Here is a 20,668-nt window from a genome sequence, read left to right as displayed (position 1 = left end):
TATTTTTGAGCTATCAGATTTACCAGAGTTACTGTTTCATGATTTCTTACGTCTCTGTAAGAACAGTTATCCAAACGGCGAGTAGGCACTCGAGATGTGCAATCCTTCAGCTCTGCCAGAATGTGAAATGTCTCATTTCACAAGATTAAGTGCAATTTTTGCAACTTCAGACTGTGTTCCCACTGAATCCCAACCTTTGTTCAAGGTTGTAATATACAGGCAGTCATTTTAAGGCACATCTGCAGTGTTCATTTCATTGCTTGTCTTTAAGTCTTGCAGGTTGTAAACAATTTAAGATGAATATCCAGGGTATGTCTGTATTGTGGTGAAAAGCTACCCACACGTGTCAAAGTTTTCCTATTGCAGAATTCCCACTGTCTGCCTGAGAACAGCTGTAGTTTGTACAAAGTGTTTTCCTTTAAGCAGACATACCATTTAAGTGTGCTCAATTGTTGCGAGTGGGACCCATTAGGGCTTCTCCAGTTTAGCACATCAAAGAAACAGCCCCCGCGCTGACATGTGGATTATGCTGATGTGAGACATTTATAATCTTACAGGTTTTAAACTAAAACATTCTTTCGATGCTTGCTGCTAAATAAGTGAAAATTTAGATGCTGTATTACAATAGTTCATTAGGATCATATTCATGAAGAAAAAGGTAGTAATTGCCAATTGGGTCCCAGGCATGCTGTGCAGATGTAAGAAAGGAGAAATGTTCACATGCTAATGTTCAGCCTTATTAGAACCACGGAAAAAATGCATTTACAAAATAGTATAATTACATCTGCAAATCCATTTGCAACAACAAAGTATCTATGTGAGCATGTACTTTGCCCATGCTAACACTTTTTTATAATTATATTAGCATTGTTGTATTATTGCAGGGAACAATGACCCTTATGACGATTCCATTTTAACTTGATTGGTGTAAAGAGATGCGTTTCTGATTACTTTTTGTTTGGATTAAAAAACAACTAAAATGTAAACTCATAATAAAGGTTCTATTCAGATTTGAAAATATCAAACACACCCTTGCAAACAAGTGGAAATGCTACAGAAAGGCAAGTGACAATGCTAGTGGAAATGCTATTCAGAGTGACCATCACAATGACAATGAGATACAGAAATGGAGCTAATGTGTATCCCTGTATATTATGATTACTGCCGTTATTATCATTATTGCTAAGTCTCCAACATCTGCTTCAGATGGGCTTGTCATGTAGCAAAACAGAAAACAGCTGCCATGCTTTCCCATGCCACCTCTAGCTGCTCATTATTTTTTTTTAAGACTAATGTTATATCCATTACATATTATGCATGAATCAACCATGATCAGAAAAAGCTGGTGCAAAAAAACAGTGCCTTTGTTGGAAGGTCAGACTTTGCAATGAGATGCTCCGCTGATGCTCTTACCACAGCTTTGTCATTTACAATAAGCAGTTGTTTCTTTCCTACAAATAAGCAAGGCCTGTAAACCTGGAATGAATTGACTGAGTTCAAGTAACAGTTTGTAGTGTGCTTATGCTTATATACAGTTAACCATATATGCGTTCATAATCCCTGAACTCTTAACCTGGGTCAGGACTGTTTTTTTATTTTATTATTTTATTTTTCAGCTGTTAAATGTTTGACTCTCCTTTAAACCATTTTAGAAAACCCATGTATTCAACATGGAGCTCAACTCTAGATGCAATTTAGTGCACCTGCTCTACCAGTATTTCAGGATGTCTTAATGGCTGCAAGACAGGATGAAGAAGGCATGTTTCCAACACATGACCACATGTGGTAGATCACCATTACACATGGAACATTTTTCCTTTTGGACCCAATTCCTTTCATACATATTTATTTCATGTGGAACACAGCTAGATGAATGCAAAAAATTATTCTGGGAACCCACCAAGAATACTACTGTATGGACCAATACACTACACAACTTTTCATGATCTCTGCACTCTATTAATAGCAAAACATTGATTCAAATATAATCTTTAGATTTCAAATGTATGAGCAGACAGCACTCAAAAACTACAGTAATCACCTTTAATGAACTTTATCTCTGATGTTATTGAACAATTTGCTTTAAAAGTGCAGAACTTCATGGATGTATAATGATGTCTTGGTTTGTCAAAACAAGGTAGAAGCACTAGATCCTGCAACAGCTTTTAATACCAGTTTGTCTTTTAAATAGCCTTTTAAATAGCATTTACCACTAACAAAGAGACATGTTTACTGGCTGTGATAATAAAGTCTCCAAAGAGCATTTACATCCATTTCTACACAGCACTGGGAAAACGAATAGCATTATTCATTCACCTGTCATTAAAAAAAAATGCTATACATTTTCAAATGCAAAGTTATGTGCCGTTTATTAGTATGAGTGATTTGGAGCACAAAGGGCAAGCTTAATAGCCAGTGTGGACGGAATCTGTTTAAGGTTAATAAAGTTTATGACTTTCCTGAAAAAGATATATTTGGAAACTACAGCTTTGATGCTGTGATTTGCAATGTGATGCCGTCAGTAATGTCTATTTTATCCATAAACAAGACACTGCTTATTTCTTAATGATATGTACAATATGCATGATACACTATATGGACAAAAGTATTCGGATGCCTGACCATTACATTGTAATGACATTATATTCAAATACATATACTTTAATATGGAGTTGGTCCCCCTTTTGCAGCTAAAACAGCTTCCACTCTTCTTGGAAGGCTTTCCACAAGATTTTGGAGTGTTTCTGTGGGAATTTGTACCCATTCATTCTGTAGAGCATTTAGGTCAGAGGTCAGGCCCTGATGTTGGACGAGAAGGCCTGGCTCGCAATCTCCATTCCAGTTCATCCCAAAGGTGCTCGATGGGGTTGAGGTCAGGGCTCTGTGCGGGCCAGTCAAGTTCTTCCACACCGAACTCATCAAACCATGTCTATAGTCCTTGCTTTGTGCACTGGGGCACAGTCATGTTGGAATAGAAAAGGGCCTTCCCCAAACGGTTGCCACAAAGTTGGAAGCATAGCATTGTCCAAAATGTCTTGGTACGCTGAAGCATTAAGATTGTCCTTCACTGGAGATAACGGGCCTAGCCCAAACCCTGACTAACAGGTGTGGCCAAATACTTTTGTCCATATAGTGTATTTCAACCATGATAAAATGATAATTGAAAATGCATGATACAAAATAAAAATAACCCCTTGACATGTGGCATATATAATGTCTACATATACACAGTACATTGTTCTCCATGTAATAAGGTTCTAAATGATATATTGTAGAGTTCCTGAATTTCAAACTTTGACTAACTGGAAAATTTCACACCTATGATGTCACAGGAAGTGCACAATCACCTGCACCTTGAACAAATCAGGGTTCATATTTTGAGTATCTTCATTTTTATTAATTAAATACACCATACTGAAGCAAATGTCTCTGAAAATATCACAAATAGATTTATTTTATTCAGCATTTATAGGTTGGTGAAAATCTCTACATTATCAGCTATGAGTATTGTTTTTCATTTGCCATGGATAAGGTTAGGTGTTGGGGTCAGAGTCCTGAGGAAAGGGGTGTGGAAGGTGTCAGGAGAGGAGTGTAGCCACACTGGGACAAAAAACACTTACATGCATACATACATGGCATTTTACAGATACACCAAAAGTGTTTATGATTGGATTTCCACAAAAGCCACGGATATCATTTTTATCCCATAGTCTTTTGATCCCCTAAACAAAAAACATTCCCTTTACAACACTTAAAATATAGACAGAGGGAATACCAGGCTTTAGAGAAAGGGGGGGGGGGGTTAAAAAGGGAAAAAACAGTTATTTCCCACCAGTAATTGCTAACGAGGATATGATGCAGATTTAAAAAGCTGCACATAATTAGCTTCATTTGTCATTTTTTTTTCTCAACCCAAAATGTCCTCAGGTTGGTCTCTCTCTCTGTCTTTCTCATTTTCTGAACAGCCTCCCATTAGTCCAGAGTCATGGAGTCCACAGATTCCCATCTCAGTGGCATGCACACAGGATTCTCATCTGTGGAAGGGAGGCAGCTGGGATGACAAGGGTGAGGTACGAGGGCCAGCCTTGATGGCGGCGCTCTGAGAGGCTGCAGGGGACAATGAGCGAGGGCGAGAATGAAGGCACGCCTCCTGCTTCCGGAACACCTCCCTTCTAACACACCTGAAAGAGGGAAAGAAATACACCGCTTTAAACACAAATGACACAATCCAAAAACTGGCAAAAACCCAGAGAGAAAACACCTGCATTTATACCTGTACACACTTAGTAAATCCACTTGATAGCAACTGAAAGAAAGGAAGAAATATCCTTACAGCATTCTGCCTGGAAAACTGATAAATGTCAAACTTTCACTCTCGCATGGTTCACAATAACTTGGAGATAACTCCTTTGTTTTGGTGGATCTAACGTGTAAAGCAAGAGTCCTGCTGGCGATGACAAGTTGGGTTTAATTTGAAGTCTATGGGGAATTACGTGTGCACACAGGCAGACGTGAATCCTTCCTTTCTCCCTCAAGGCAACTGCAATATCACAAACAGGCAGAGTGCTCCAAAATTGCTGTGCCTCCATTTCTGCATTTAATGAAGTCAAGATTGCATCATCTATTGCCAGCTACACTTAAGCCTTGCTTAATTTATTGATCAGCAGGGCTGTGGAAGCCATCTGGTGTCTTATCTCGTTTGCATTGTCTTTAATGTACATTTATAAAGTGAGTCTTTCTTTCTGTCATTTTAACAATACAGTAACACACTCTCCCTTGGGGTGATAGATTTCTGTGAAATGCAGAGATGCTGAACAAAGAAAATTATATTCTCTCTGAGCAATTTTCTCACCAACTTTTATTCCCTCTACTGTTTTGTTTTTAGATTCTACAGAATTCGCATTTCCCCTTTCCTCAAATTACTAAGAGGGCTGCAGTATATTTGTAATTGCAAACCCCCACTTTCAGGCTAATTAAAGTGACTGAGGCAGAGAGGTTTAATTCCCCAGGGCTGAAGCTCAGTGTGAGAAAGGTAATTTGTCTGTCTTGAACAAAGAGATTAGGGAGAAGCCAGAGAGCCTACTTAATAAATGAGCATCAAATGTCCTCTGCTGTGGACACAGACAACACCAATTATGTCACCGTGAAATCGCACATAATATAAACAACGGGTGAAGGAAGGTGCTTCATATCCATGTTAGTGGGATTGCGTCGCTTTTTCCCCTACTCTTTTCCTGTGTATTTTGATTTTACAGATTTTCTACCACTGCAGGAAGAAGTAAGTAAAATGGCAAGCTGATTAGTTCTGTCCTGTCAAATGGACATGGGTGACCCTCCATCATTAAAAATTATATAATAGATCCGTACACATGAAAACATTGCCTGGTATTGCATTTATTCTTAAGGATAAATCATATTTACTACAAAACTCTTTTAAGCGCTTCGTTTTAAACACTGCAATTACAGAAACAAAAAATTCCATACTTTATCTCAGGGAGGTGGTTGCTTGTATTTCAGAATTCTTCCTCTACTATAATTAAAGCACTAAGCCCAATATTAAGATTGCATTTTAACATCAATAATTAATCTGTTTTCACTACAATTGATGTCGGCACATAAATAAACAATGTGACCTCACATTTACCACTTCAATCACTATGAGAAAGGTAAAGGCTTTAACAAACATTTAAAATGAAGATAGATAATGCAAAGGCTTTCAATTTCAGTATTAGGTGCTCTTTACACTGACTGGTAAATTTACTAGGCCTTAACAAGCCTCTAATGGGTGAAAAGCTTAATGCAATTCTCCTCCTCCAGGCCTTGCAACCTCACTCAGAATTATATGCATGATGCACGATACATTTTGCCTTCAATAAATTGCACAAATGTATTTTGCTGCTCCCTCATATCCAGAAGTCTTTCATGACAGCGCACTGTATATTTATGCTAACAAAATAATATAGGTCTGTATTCTGAGCAGACTGTTCTCCAGAATAATAATTCTGTCACAGAGGGTCACTTTTATTGGTTTTAAAGGATTAAAGAAAACATTTACATTTTTGTCTCTCCTCTAAAATCACATGATTACAGATTACACTTACTAAGGCTTCCGACTCTGGTTTAGTCTAATTCAGCCATATTATACACAACACAGATTAAACCATTCTGATGAAAACAAAACAAAACATGATCCATGTGATGCCTCAAACAGATCCACTTCTAAATCCATAAAGAATTACCTTGTGATGTGTGTACATTTTGTTACACTGTAATAAGTCAGAAGGGTCTGATTGGCTCTCTTAATGATGAAAAAGTCAAAGACGCAATCAGGAATGATGGAAAAATCTATCACCCATCTGAAATTAAAATTCATCTACGGTCAATAAGATTTAATATCCATGCAGTTCTTGTGGTAAAGAGTAAATGAATCAATGTCATCAATATATAATCAGTATGAAACATGATGCGGATGCATTTATGTGCAGGGCTCTTGCTTTATTTATTTATTTTTTTTAACTGGCATAGGCTTGCGTTTGCACTCCTCTCATTTTAGGGCTGACAGTAATTGCTACAAATTAGTTTTAGCCAAAATCAAACTGCACTTGTCTTCCTTCCTCTGCTCAAAGTATGTTGTACCTTTAGCTGTGCATGTCAAAACAGTCATGGATAGACGTAGTGACATGTTTAGGAATTCAGACTTGACGGCGACAGTCCATTTGAGCAATGCCGATTTTGTGCTTTCGTGCTTTCTAATTTCTCTGCTTCCTTCTTACAAAAACCTGCCCCCCTGACCGATGACCCCATGACCTAACCGGGTTTTTTTTTTTTTTTTTTAAATATACTAGATCAAAAAACAGATGATTACACAAATACCAGTGAATTAGCTGAAACAGTTATGAATCACAGAAGAACTGCTCTAGAACTCACTAGCACAAACACTTTTCCTTAATAAACATGAAGCAGGACAATGCATTGGCCGGGGAGGCACTGAGGACATGCAGCCCTGAGGTACAGAGGCTCAAAGAGAAACAGTGGAGCTCCTCCTGGAGCCCATCCACTTGTTTCCCACACATCTGCGCACACTAACAGGCACTCCTCATTTCATTTTATGGGGGGGTGGGAATGAAATCAAGGGTCTCTACCTTCTGGTCTGGCAGAAGTGGGTTCGTCTGCAATGAATTCAAATGGCCGTTGATAAGAGCTGCAGGTCTGTCGTGTTCACAGAACAAGCTGCCGTTGATGTAGTGAAAGCGGTCGCCGGGGACCAGGCGGTTCCGACAGGTGGAGCAGGTGAAGCACTGCGACAGGGAGAAGAGACACTCTTCACAACCAGCCCCAGCACTGATCATTCCATGCACCTGTAATCCCAACAGACAGGGCCTCAAAGACACCTCGAAGACCAGCAGTCAATGGTCAGGGACTCTGGGACTGATCGCTAAACATGGAATAGGAGAGGTCACAGCATTTTCTGAGAAAGATACAAATATCGCCTCTTGAAATACAAACTTTGACAAATATCTTTAGTGCAGGTGGTGCGAGTGGGCCGTGCTTTAAGTTTGTTCTGCCACTGTCCTGCTGGCATGCTTTGCGGCAAGGTGCTTCAAGAGGGAGGGGGAGTTACCTTGAGATGGTATACATTTCCTTGTGCTCTCATGACCAGTTCGCTGGCTGGGATGGACTGACCACACGCGCTGCATGCTCCACTATTCCCAAATAACCTGCACGTGAGAACAGAGAATGTTAATAACAACATAACTACAACAGTGATTTGCAAATATCCCTGTCAATTGTCCAAATAATGTGAATGGGACTCAAACTGCTTGTTTTACCTTGTATGTAATATGTTGTTTGAATTTACACAATGTGGTGGTTTTGAATGCTGAAGTTTTTCTGCAACACATATCACTGTAATCCATTCGGTATCCATCGGTTGTCTAGGCTCAAGGGGATACTGTAAACTATATTTATACTGTGTACATGCAATATGACCTATGTATGTATACATAAATGTTTCACAACAGCATACAAATGGACATGGCCTTGTATACACAACAAACACAGTCATAGCGTCAGACTCCACAGTTCCATCACTCATACAATTAGCTTGGCTTTAATGAGGTCTATCTTAAGCCTATATATGGAAATTGCAATGTAGAAAACAACTGTGAGTTGGAAATATTTCATACTGCAAAAATAATAAAAGGAACAAATTACATTCTGTATCTCTAAGCTTTGCCACTGAAACAAGGTATTAAAGGTATATAAAAAAAAATCATTTTGTTTATATACCTGATCAATCTGTATATTTTGCATACCAATAATAACCTGGAACATAAGCAATCAGAAAACTAAGAAGATTTGATTGTACATCTAGAGAGACATAGTGCTTTTGCCAATAAAACTCAAGCACGGGCTCTGGCAGGGCAGCGTTTCCATTAGAAAAACTCTGCTATCCAGGTTGATATATAATGTGCATGGGTTAACCTTTTCAATCACGATGTCAACACTTTAGATTTGCTTCTGCTCATCTCTTTCATCCTAACCTTCTCTCTCCCTCTTGATAATGAAATGCTTGCTCCAACTTCCCTCTATCTGCTTTTGAGTCCACAATTTAGATTACTTCATCTCTGCTAGCAACAAACTGAATGAAATTTCGATTTGAGCAGAAAGTAATTTACTGGGATCTGGATCCATTTGTCATCATATCTCACTGGGTGTTTTCTCTATCACCGCACTCTTCCTATGCAATCAAATAAGACCACAGCATCTGACATGCTTGAGAAAAAGGTGGAGGAGGAGAGTGGAGGGATATAGCATTACTCTATTTGTATTTAAACCAAGATATCTGATTTCAGGAATTAATAAAATTGTACTACGTTGTCATGTGAATGTTTCATGTACATAATATCATGAAGGCAAATGGGATAAGAAGTTCTAAGTTTAATATTATTTAATACCTAACATCAACAGATTCAAGTCTCACAAGGAGGCTACGAAAAGGGGACTGTTTCTTGTTTTAATCCTTGTCATCCATGTCAGAATGTTTATTTCCTCTTAACACTGAAATACAACAGCAATCCTCTTGCCCCTCTTTACACTTCCTTGCAACCAGGAGAGATCTCTCAAATCTAGACCCCAAGGAGAGGACTTGACATGTTCCAAGTACTAATTTGCTGTCACCACTTTATTGAAAATAGCCTGCAAGTTGTTATTAAATGTATCGACAGAACGACAGAGAGAGTAGTAAAACTGCCCCTAAAATGGCTTTTAATAGGAAGCCTGAGAAACAAATTTTGCTGTGGCATCGATTTGTAGGGTTCAATCAAAACCCCATTTCAAAACTAATTAGCTTGAGATCCACGACACATCACCACCTGGTATCTAAAATGGAATGACCAGGGCAGGAAAGTCCAAAAAAAAAAAAAAAAAAAAAAAAACCTTTTTGACAGCTATACACCAGACTCAGCTGCAGTAAGCTCAATCTATTTTTCCACAAGCCAAGATTTTAGATGATTTCTATACATTTGTATACAGGAAAATAGGCTGAGAGCATTGTTGTGTGACACAAATATATACACAGTAATTATGAAAAATGTATACATTTCCAAAAGTCCTTTATGTCAAATAAGCAAACCATTCAAATGATGAAGCACTGCAAAGACATGGAGCATGTGTCACATTACTGTACATACTTTTACTGTCTTTACATCATTATAAAAGCACAACTGATAACAAGTGTTTGAATTATTCAGTTGTTTATAATCATACTATTTATTACAGCAAATTATTAATTTTTTTTCAACAAATAATTTCCCTGGCATAAAGTCCTGTAATACAATACTCTGTAAACACACTTTGATGGCTTCACCACACAGGTCTTCATTTCATTGTGGTTATCTATACATACCAGGTTAATTATTTAACCAGGGGACTGCCCAGGATTGTATTTGATTTAAAAGGCTGAAGGCTTTAGGTGCTCAATTACATTGCTATCAGTCTGTGCTTGGTGCCTAATGGGCTCTTTTCTCTTGAACTCCTGCATTGGGGAGAGATACCCTGGGCTGAAGTAATTAAGGCCAGGAGACTCTAATTGCGATGACATAATTGGTCTCAGTTTCTTTCGGAAAGATTTGTGGATTTGTAGTATCCTTTGTATTTCAGCCACACAGACATTCTACATAATACATCACAAACATCATGCCATGCTTTTCGTAAGGGTCACAATGCCTTCATTTTAACACTAACATAGGAGAAATGGTCAGACTACACGATCCAGGTAACCATGCTATGCGCTTTGCGTAGCATTCATGCTAATATCTTCTGTGGGGACTTATTTTTACACAAACAGTGTATGTGAAATACAGTATATTTAAACAAGAGTAATCAGCATGAGAATTATGACAGGGAAAGAAGAAATGCTGGCACATGTACCATAAACAGACATGTCTTTCATAACACCCTTAAACACTGTAAAAAAAAAAAAAACACAGGTTATTAAAGATGCCTCGGTAAAACAGCAGCCAAAGCCCCTTAAAAGCACTAGGAGATATTGATACTTAAGAGGGGCTCTGCATAATGGCAAGCACTGCGTTGGAGAAAGAGGAGGTGGGGAGCTAGAGGAGTTTAAAAAAAAGTGCCAAATTATGCTTGGTTAATTCAGAGTAACAGATCTTGCCCCAAGTGAATTGGAGGCCTTGAATTAATTCTGTTATGACAAATCAAGATAAACGTTTCCCTTAAATTGCATGCAATTTAATTAATTTTTGAGATCCTGCTTTTTCCTCGCTAATAGTTCACATGCTCCTATGCTGTCATAGCGCTTGAGTGGGCAGACTTCAAAGTGATATTAAATAACCAACTATTAGATTTACCTAGCACGTTGTATTGGAAAAGTGCCATTTAATTACCTAGCCTATTCAATTAAAGGGGCCGCATTCCATGAATCTAGCAGCCACATGATTACTACCTAAATTAATTCCCTTGCCGAGTTCCTCTCACAGCCCCCATACAATCCCCCTTTCTTAAAACAAAACAAGGCAATACAACCACACATTTCCTTTAGATTTGGTGTGTAGTATACTGGTTCCTTAAAGTTAACACAAGTCTGTCAATATCTGACATCTGCTTTATACCACAATGAAGAATGACAACAATTGTCTTCTGCATAATGTCTGTGGCATGTGCCATTACTGGTTTATCTGCAGGAGATGGTATTATCCTAGGTCATATGCATTTTTCATTTAGAGATACGATGCATGTTGTTTATATACCTGATCAATCTGCAAATTCTCTGAATTAACAGATTACTAAAAGACTGAGATATTTCTCTATCATTTATGCCACGGTGACAATTTAATAATCCATTACAAAAATGAGGCTGTCCCTTTAAACCCTGGAGGCAACTGGCTCTTGTAATAATCCCCCCCTCTTTCAAAAGCCAATTTTGTTAATTAAATGTTTTGTTTGTGATGTGGATTCTCATTCATTTCAGACATGTCATTCTGAGCAGATCCAAGCCAGGGACCAGATCTCATTAGATAAAACCCATCAGGACTAAAAAAAATGGAAGAGCCACTAATTAAAGCTTTTAATTGTGTGGACTCACTGTCAACCAGTTTTTATCTCTACCCAGATCACCAGGCTTGTGAGCGTTGTTTTAGCTCCATTCTTCTACCGACCACGCTCTCATTACAAGTGGAAAGGTGTATCCACTTTTCCTCCCAGTTTTAATTAGGTTGTAGACCCATTACGAGTGAAGCGCCCCATTGACTTAATCCTTTTGATGGGAAGTGCTGGCAGTCTCAAAATTTCTGCTCCTCCGTGCAGGTTGCATTACAGGGTAGTGTGTCAGTTTGAACTCTTCAAGGCACATTATGCAGTGCAAGTAAAAGAAATGAGAATCATTTGGTACTTTGTTTTCAGCTCAGGGTAGAATCAATAATCTCACCCGCAGTTGAACATACAAACACTGGTTTAAAAAAAAAAAAAAAAAAAGGTAAAACGAAATCCTGATGAAACTGAAACACTCTAGCCATTGTCGCCTGTTGTGCATTAACTCAACATACAGTTTTCGCTTTGTCTCAACTAAAAAACCAAGGTTAAACGTATTGTCCTTATTAACAAGTCTAGCCTTCAGAGAATATATTATTTGTTTTTTTCCCTCCTTAGTAAAATGTCCTTCCTTGAAGTTCTTTTTCCCTGACCTATGTGCTTTTGATTCAATTTAGCTGATTGAGGCTGGACTCCAGAGAAAGAAGCAACATTATCAAAATAACTAAATGCCCTCTTTATGTTTTAATCTAATGAATTCAAAAATGAGTGTGCCTCTTAAAACATGTCCACTGTCTCAAAATCTGCATGCAGAAATAAAAACCATACAGATATTATAAGAGGACAAATATACAGCTTTTAATGATTATTCCTAAAAAGCCTAGTCTGTTCCTTGTATACAGCAGATACTACTTTTAAAATGCTTGTATAAGGCTTCATAAGGTCACATTGTTAAATGATCAGGCTGTCACCCATTAGCTGAATAAGAATGCTGTCACCCATCCTTATTTCAGTGTCTGGAATATTCAAAAAATATTTTAAATGGCCTTTTTTCTTGGTTAAATTTGCTCCCTGATACAAGCATGTCCATGGAATTATGATTTTTAGAATTTCATTAGCGTTGAAAGAAAGAGGTGTGAAACCAGTTTTTCAATGTCTTCTAAAATGAAAACAAGTGTGACTCAGTCTTTAACTACCGTATCCACTGAACAATGGCATGGGATTTGTTATTTTGTTAATATGTCTGAAACACCACTTCATCATCCTATGGCCCATGAAGAAGGCTACAATTTGAGAACAAAGATCTCATTCTGAAAGGATTCAAAACAGTTTTTGTCAAAAATATGATAGAGAATTATAATCAAGGACTGCACAACCTGAAGATTGTATCTAAATGTCCACAAACACCCTGGCCTGAATTACCCATTGCAATGTTGATTTGTCTTAGATAAAAAGTATAACAACTTAATAGGAATGTATGCGTCTTTAAATCTCACTTTACATGAAAATTCAGAGAGGGCTAGACATAACATTTTTACTTCAGACACTTACATAACTGGTGATAGCTTATTGCTTGCTCAAGGGATGTCTGAGTATCCAGTTCAAAATCAAGTTGTGTAAACAATAGTAAACATCCAGTGTAACAGTACTGTGGCGCAGACTTACCTGATGTAGTCATTTCTACAGAGGATCATGCCGCTTTTGGTGTAGCAGGATGTGCCAATCTCCCCTAGTTGTGCCTGGCAACAGGAACACTTGAGGCACCGGCTGTGCCAGTAGCTGTCCATAGCGTAGAGGAGGAAGCGGTCTGCAATCTTTCCTCCACAGCCAGCACACCTTTTCCAGGAGAGAGACCCCGCTCCTACTGGGGGTGGCTGCGCATTGCTGCCAGGGTTCACCATGGTTTCCGTAGCTGAACAAGACAGTGTGAAGGCCGGTTAGTGACGGTAATGACACTATGAATAGGAATTTTGGATGCTTCGATATTCAAATATTCTATCACTGTCAAGACAGAGTATTTGTCGTGGGTAGTTAAACCCCCACCTCACAATAGCACATACACCCCTACCCACTGTATGAACCTTATTATCTGAAAATAAAGACTTGATGCAAAAGAGATCTGCATTCACTCACGCTTTAAGCCAGAAAAACTAATAATATCAATTCTTATTTTAAGAACTCTTGGGGCGCTTAGGCTCTCCTTTATGAATGCTGATGAAGAAGGACACATCTTCCTTCCATTTTTGTTCAACAAGCATGAAGATACTAATGCAAGTAATCAATCTGAGCTAATGGTCATACATTTGAATAATCTGAATATCTGATCTCTTCAATGACACCACAGGGTTGTCTCACTTTTGTCTGATTTATCCATATTAGTGACTGAGGTAACATGTGCTAACAGCAAGTTCTAGATATTTCCCAAACTTTGTTATTTCAGCTGTGCATCTCTGATATGTTCAATTCTTACATTCTGCGTTCTGTTAATATTTTGTCAATATATGTATGCGACTTTTCAGACTTTCAAATTTGACCACTTACTCTGGCGGGGGAAAACACACGAACAAAATTGTGACAGATTGAAAATATTTTTCTAAATACTTATATTGTGCTGTCTGAAAAAATTAGAGGAAGCATTAAGGCATAGGATGCGTTTTATTTATACCAAAGGGGATTCATCACCTGGCTGAAAACCACTCCGCTACCTGACAGAACTGAAAAGCTTTCAGTAAAACAGTCTGAAGGGTTCATACATAGCTGTCACACCACTTGCATTTATTACAAACAACTTTTTGGAATGGTAGAGCAACAGACTTATTTATGCTGCTAATATTTGTTTTTGGGGCGACTCCCATGTATTTAATCAGCATGGCTGTGTTTGCTTTTGTATTCTACACAGCCACAAACATAGACCCTGAGAGGAGTTGTTTACCTATTATACAAACACATTTAGACAACTTTTGCTCCCCAATCTGTCCTTGATCTCTCATCTTAATGCTGTGATTGGCTGTAGGTTCCTCCAAGATGAATGCTCCTGACTGATAACATTCTGCCTGATGGTTTTGTTGAGATACCCGATTCGGATTTTAAGACATTTTCCCTTTGCCATTACTCAAGCGGTCAACGCATATTGTCCATGAGTAAAACTGGCTCTTGACAAAAAAAAAAAAAAAAAAAAAAAGACAAGAAAACTGGAGTTCTGCTAAGCCACGAAAGTTTTACAAGATGTACCAAAGTCTATACAACACGTTAATCTCCACAGGACGACTGACTGTGTATTAAAACATATAATTTACGGATTTTAACCAAACTCCTATGACGAATATCCTAATAGTTAACGACAATAGTTAACAATATCCTTGTAGTTATCCAATACTTGTTTTTGTCGACCACCATACCTAAGGAGCTACGTACGTTTTTTAACAATTGATTACAGGTATACGGTTTAACTGGTTTTCTCTCGCACCTTATTGTAACGAAAACATTACCTCGTGGTTTAATGGATTTGCACCCTACGCACAATTGTCTATTTCACTTTTCAGCTGATGCATTTTAATTTTTAATCCTTTCCAATTTCGTCCTCCGGACTTCATGGCGGGCTAAGCCAAATCTTTGTTGAAAGGTAATTAGAGAAGGGGGGGAGACGTTACACTGAGAAAAGCATTCAGTAACCCCATTAGCTGAGACTCTTAAGGACAAGCAATACCTTAGTGCTGATTAAATCTAAAAGGAGATGAATCAAAGAGCCCAGCCAGAGTAAGTCCCCAGATAAATAGGATCGGGCCATCGTCAAGTTTCATTCCGAGTTTGCAGGGGAAAGAAGAATAGACTGAGGGGAGCTTTTAACTTAAATGGGCTTACGTGAGTAATTACATGGCCAGGCAATTTAGGCACTGAGATGGAGTCAGTGAAATAAACAGACCAGGCAGCTGCAGGCAAACAGTCCTCATTTTAACAGTTGCTTGTGCCGTTTTAATGGTAAGTAAAAGTAAAGGATGAGACATATTTTAAATCGAAATGGCTTAATACACACCCCTGTGATTGCGTCGACATAGTCCTAGTTTGAGGGAGAATTACGCGCGGAAAAGCTGTCCTTACCCCGATATCCTCTCTTCCATCCTCGCTGCCTTTCTGCGATATTGAAAACGCCACAAACACGATTTAAGGCTGCAATCCTATCCAACTACGTCAGACTGAGCATACACTTGAGAGTTTTTTCACTGCTCATGATGCTGACTTCATTTTAATACAAAATGTGTACCGCACTCTGTTCTCATAAACCAGATTATCAGATCCTGACAAAGTACACGAAGTGTACCGATTTTGAATTCGTATGAAAGCACACCTACCTCCTTTGTCTCTTTTCAGTGCAATGGCTGATTCAGTTAGCCGCGCAGACCTTTGATGTGCTTTATGAATTTGTAACAAAAAATAACAAAATGAGTCAGCGTAACTGGTTTGACTCCGCAATCAAATGGCAGAGCAGACAGCGCACCAGTCCGAGACCAGAAAGCGCGCGGCTTAAGTCCTCAGGAATACTGTTCTGTGTTGGCAATAAGCGAAATAAGGCAAATGGAGTTTTCAGATTGTATTTCCACTGGCGCGGTCTTGTTCTGTTGTTTCACGAGCGACTGAGACGTGTCCTTGAAAATATTCTGCAATACGCACTGGAAAATTTCCATTCAAAACAGACCTATTTGTTTTTCTACCGTACAAACGACAGTTACTTGCGCTTGTCTTTCCTCCCCCACGAACGCGGTTATCCTACGCTCTCCTGCTCCACATGTGTTACTGACAGAACGAAGATCCCAGGCACATCTTTTCTGGGAGGATGACGTAAATCAATCTACAGCCAATCTCTGCGCGGTCCATTCAGGCGGAATAACAAAACCACCCAATCAGAAGAATGTGAAATTGACTTGGGCACACCGACTAAAGGAAGTAAAATGCGTCTTAATGCTCGATATTTCGTCTTCACGGCTACGTACGTACTCATTTCGCCACTTCACACATGGCACGTCCATTCTAGCTACAAGGAGTTAACATTGCAAATGGCATTCTTTTGATATTATCTCTTAAATCCAGTCTGTAAAATTTCAGGGTAGGTAAAATTTCGCTTTATTTTATAAGGGTGTAGTTATATATAGTGTAGGCAGAAAGTGGGGTAAGTTTGTGGTATTCAGAAAAATGCCAAAAAAATTTCAAAAAATGTCAATGGTGGAGTATAAATTACTTTTATTAAGTTATTCGTTTAAAATGGCATGTTAACACTCAAACTGCCCAAATTTTAGCCGACGCGTTTTATTAATGTAATTTTTTAAAATAAAAATTACTCATTTTCTAGATAGTTCATTTACACACAGTAGAAGGTTAACACGTCGGTGCTCATTATAATTTGATTCAAAATTCGCTCATCTTAATAATTGGCTAATTTTTTCAACGGTTTTCAATGTGACGGAACTTTCTGCATCGACAAGTTTATGTATTGCATCTAGTGCATCGTCAAAGTGTATTGTTTCAATATGACTCGTAATAGTCTATAAAAAATAAAAAAAGTTGCGTTTTATCTGCAGATTTGGCAAACGTGTTTTTGCTTGTGCCTTCACCGTGACGCCATCCTCTGTCAGTGAAAGGAACAGCAGATTCAGACGTTCTAAAGTTAAGCAACTGGGTGAGTATAAATGGAGATGCAAGGCACACTATATTATGGTAATGTAAGCCTTCATTCCTTGTTTTTTAGCTATTCACTGTTTTGTCTGACAGCAAATGAATAAACAATTATGTCACCCCTGGCAGTTTTATATGTGTGGCGCATACATGCACAACAAAGAAAGTTTCACGGTTTAATAAATAGGTTTCATTAGACCATTTATAGGTCACATTTAAAATTAAAAATATAAATATGACACTGAGATATGTCATTGGATCTTAAATGATCCGATTTTGTTTTTTCAGTGTGCACTTTTGTGTACCTTTACTTTTAATAATGATGCTTTTCGAAAAATGCTCATGTCTGATTCATTCGCATTTTTCACACTCACACTGAAATGCTCATCAAATCATTTTCTACAGTTGCCACGTTGTTACATAGACCAATCTCGTGATGATCAAAAATACACAAAAAATATTTTGTTGTAACCCTTGGCAAATATGTAATATTTATTGAAACTATTAACAGGAAGAGTTATGAAATGACTTTGAATGGGGGCCTCAAAGGAGAGGCTTTGTTCATTCTTCCCTGTTTTTTAATGAGCTGTTTGAAATTGATAAAAATGACTTTCTTCTTTTTGCAATATTATAGAGGCAGATAATGAAAGGGGCTTGGGGGATCCCCATGGAAATGTGTTTTTTTTCTAGATCCACCCCTCTTGCGCTGTCCTGTTGTCCTGCAAGGCTGTCTAAGCATTCACATTGTGATTACAAACAACAGGGATGAAAGCACTGCAGAAACGTGGGGCAATACTATTTAAATGATTAAACAGAGCCGAGAGAGGGCTGCAGCTGCCCACAGTATAACACCCCCCACAGGGCTTGTCTACAAAAGTTGTCCTACCTCATAATGAAGTTGTGGGCCTTGGGGGAAAACTGATAGAATAGCTGTTAAAAGACACATTATTGGTGATGGTACACTTCAGACTAGAAATTCACACTTCATTATATTTTTTTCAAATGCCTTTATGTTGTGGGGTAGCTTTTTATATAACTCTGCTGATGCCAAGCTGGGTTGGTATCCCTGCATATGTAGCATAGATGTTCAAAGTACCTCACGGTGAAGTACGATTTTATTATATCATTGTTTTTGGTATCTGTTAACGGACATCAGAGTATACCTCATCTCGTCCAGCTTGACAATTTATGATGCTGATTGGGCTATGCTGATGAGTACATGTTGTGATTCAGTTTTGCAGACAAATTCAGATATCTTTAGCATCACATGGAAGCGCTCTTCACAATTACTCTGACCTATGTAGTGTGTGTGGAACACTTAGAGCTTCTTCTCCGTGTAGATCTGGATCAAGTGTTTTAAGTTTAGTTAGGTTCAACAGTGATTTCTCTTGCAAATGTTCTTTGGCAAGATCAGGATAAATACTTTCTGGATTTATCTCTGTTTAGCAGAGAAAAAGGCTTTGGTATTTAATCATGAAAAAATAAGGGTCACTTAGGAAGTAAAAGTAGTTTTTCTCCAATATATACAGTAATGAAAAAGACAACAAATATTCATAGAATTAGCAGATGTATTTTGTTACTTTTACATTGCTGCTCATAAACACCATAAGCTCATTGCACCCTGCGTTTATAGTTTTCAGTTTTTTTGTTTTTTATTTGTAATAAAATGAAATAAATGAATGCACATTATTATATGTGTGATCCTCTTAGACGAAATTATACATTGTGTCATCAGATTTTCAGTGTTAGCCATAAAATGTTATTCTTCTTCTTCTTATTATTATTATTATTATTATTAGTAGTAGTAGCAGCAGCAGTGGTAGGGATAGTAGTAGTTATTATTATTATTATTGCATTATAGCATTACATTTGCTCTGACAGGAGTTATTAATACCAAAAATAGTAGATCTTTCCATTGAAGTATTTATGGTGAAATTAAGTACATATTATGTGACTGTTCTGGGTTATCAACAGGGTATGTCTTATAGTTAACTATTGGCAGGCATGCATGTAACCCTGCTTGGAAGGGCTCAGGCTGCATACAGAGAAATCTCCAAAAAAATCTCTTAAATGTGCAAATCACTTAATGCAAGCAGCAAAGCATAATGAGTCTTATGATCTTATCATAATCTTTGGTGGATCAGGAATTCCATCCACTGGACCTCCTGTACAAAGGCAGTTTGAGTAGACGCACAGAGCAGCTTTCTGTAGATATGTGGGGGCGTCTTACATGTGTGACCTCAGTCTCTTTCAAGAGGTCTCTACAAGTGTATACTGGCCAATGATAGTGACACTGTACTGAAACACTAATGGACAGAGCTCCATGAAACATATGGTTGCATAAACAATACTAACTTCATAAGGCATTGTCATTATATCTCCTTTTCATTCCATAGTACATTCAGTTTTATGAAGTTTGCTTGCTCAGTTGGCCCTTGCTAATAATGTCTGAATTCTATCAGTTGAATACATCTGAAACACTCTCATAATATTCACAATAAAGCTACGAGACAAGAAAGAAATGTTTGCTTACTTACATATACCACATTGGTGTGGTTGTTTATATAATTTGTGTTGTAGATAATTATGTAGTGATACTGTTCACTGAATATTCAAAACATGTCCTACTTTCAAATAACAGGATGTTTAAAATGAAGCATTATCTGTTCACTTCTCCTTTGGAAACTTGTACCTTATGACCTTGAATGTGGAAGTGGATTTCGGAAGATGTAGATCTCTGTTCAGTCTAACCACAGTGGGTTTTGGTATTACCTTTAACTAACACATTTAAGCAAGTGTTGTGTCACCAAGTTTATAATATTGTCTCAGCAAACAGCACTGGATTGTAAGGCTGAATTGAAGTTGTAATGGTCATATCTTGCCTGAGATATTGTCCCTACTTATTACTTTTTAAAGGTAACTTTGTCAGAATCATTCATCATCTGGATATGTTTGTACCGTCCCTGTGTGGTTAGTACAATTTGAAGCATGTCCATAGATGTTAAATCCTGCCCTTCCACAACCCTGTCAAAATTCTTGTGACATAAAGGAGATCAATACGCTAAAACTGAAACTTCAAATAGTATTCAAAATCCCTAGATATCATTAGCTCTACAGTTAAAATGGCACCGAGATGAAACTGCTGTGATAATTGAGGTTCCCTGTGAATAAATTCCTCCAGTGAGAATTGCCACATTTTATCTGCCATGGCTTTTATTTTCTGCCATGTGCTTTTGTGTATCCCAAGAGTAGCCAGCAGGACTGCTTTCCCTGGCCAGGTTGTGACACCAAAAAGTAACAAACAGCATGTTTTTGGAAAAATTTGCAGTTTTACACCATTTCAGCTTTCAAGCCGTGACACATTTGTTTAATATGATACTATTGATTTGCTCGATCAATTTCATGCCAGTTGAGAGCAAATTAGTGGGAGTTTAATTAAATACAAATCGAT

The 20,668-nt window shown here is 38.0% G+C and overlaps 1 protein-coding gene across 2 annotated transcripts; it reads right to left on the bottom strand.

Moving 5' to 3' along the window:
• Positions 1-3,940: 3,940 nt before the first annotated feature.
• LOC118772953 (LIM domain transcription factor LMO4) lies at positions 3,941-16,324 on the bottom strand. 2 transcript variants are annotated; one of them, XM_036521647.1, is made up of 5 exons: positions 15,900-16,324; positions 13,216-13,462; positions 7,622-7,718; positions 7,143-7,358; positions 3,941-4,181 (listed from the first exon to the last, which is right to left on the bottom strand). In XM_036521647.1, exons 2-5 carry the CDS (start codon positions 13,449-13,451, stop codon positions 4,173-4,175), a joined length of 558 nt encoding a protein of 185 aa, XP_036377540.1. In that variant the 5' UTR covers positions 13,452-13,462; positions 15,900-16,324; the 3' UTR covers positions 3,941-4,172. The 2 variants fall into 2 exon arrangements, with proteins under 2 accessions (XP_036377540.1, XP_036377541.1); XM_036521648.1 differs by having other exon boundaries at positions 7,143-7,298.
• Between the last annotated feature and the right edge of the window lie 4,344 nt (positions 16,325-20,668).

This window comes from Megalops cyprinoides, chromosome 2 (genome assembly GCF_013368585.1).
Source record: "Megalops cyprinoides isolate fMegCyp1 chromosome 2, fMegCyp1.pri, whole genome shotgun sequence".
NCBI lineage: Eukaryota > Metazoa > Chordata > Actinopteri > Elopiformes > Megalopidae > Megalops > Megalops cyprinoides.
Note: the sequence above shows the minus strand (reverse complement) of the source record. Positions and strands in the feature narration are given on the sequence as shown.

What these genes read in the sequence shown, in the direction of transcription:
- LOC118772953 (XM_036521647.1), bottom strand. Translation starts at nt 13,451, where the DNA reads ATGGTGAACCCTGGCAGCAATGCGCAGCCACCCCCAGTAGGAGCGGGG. An exon ending in TGTAGAAATGACTACATCAG is followed by an intron (nt 7,719 to 13,215) that starts GTAAGTCTGCGC and finishes TCTCACGTGCAG; the next exon opens with GTTATTTGGGAATAGTGGAG. An exon ending in GAAATGTATACCATCTCAAG is followed by an intron (nt 7,359 to 7,621) that starts GTAACTCCCCCT and finishes TTGGGATTACAG; the next exon opens with GTGCATGGAATGATCAGTGC.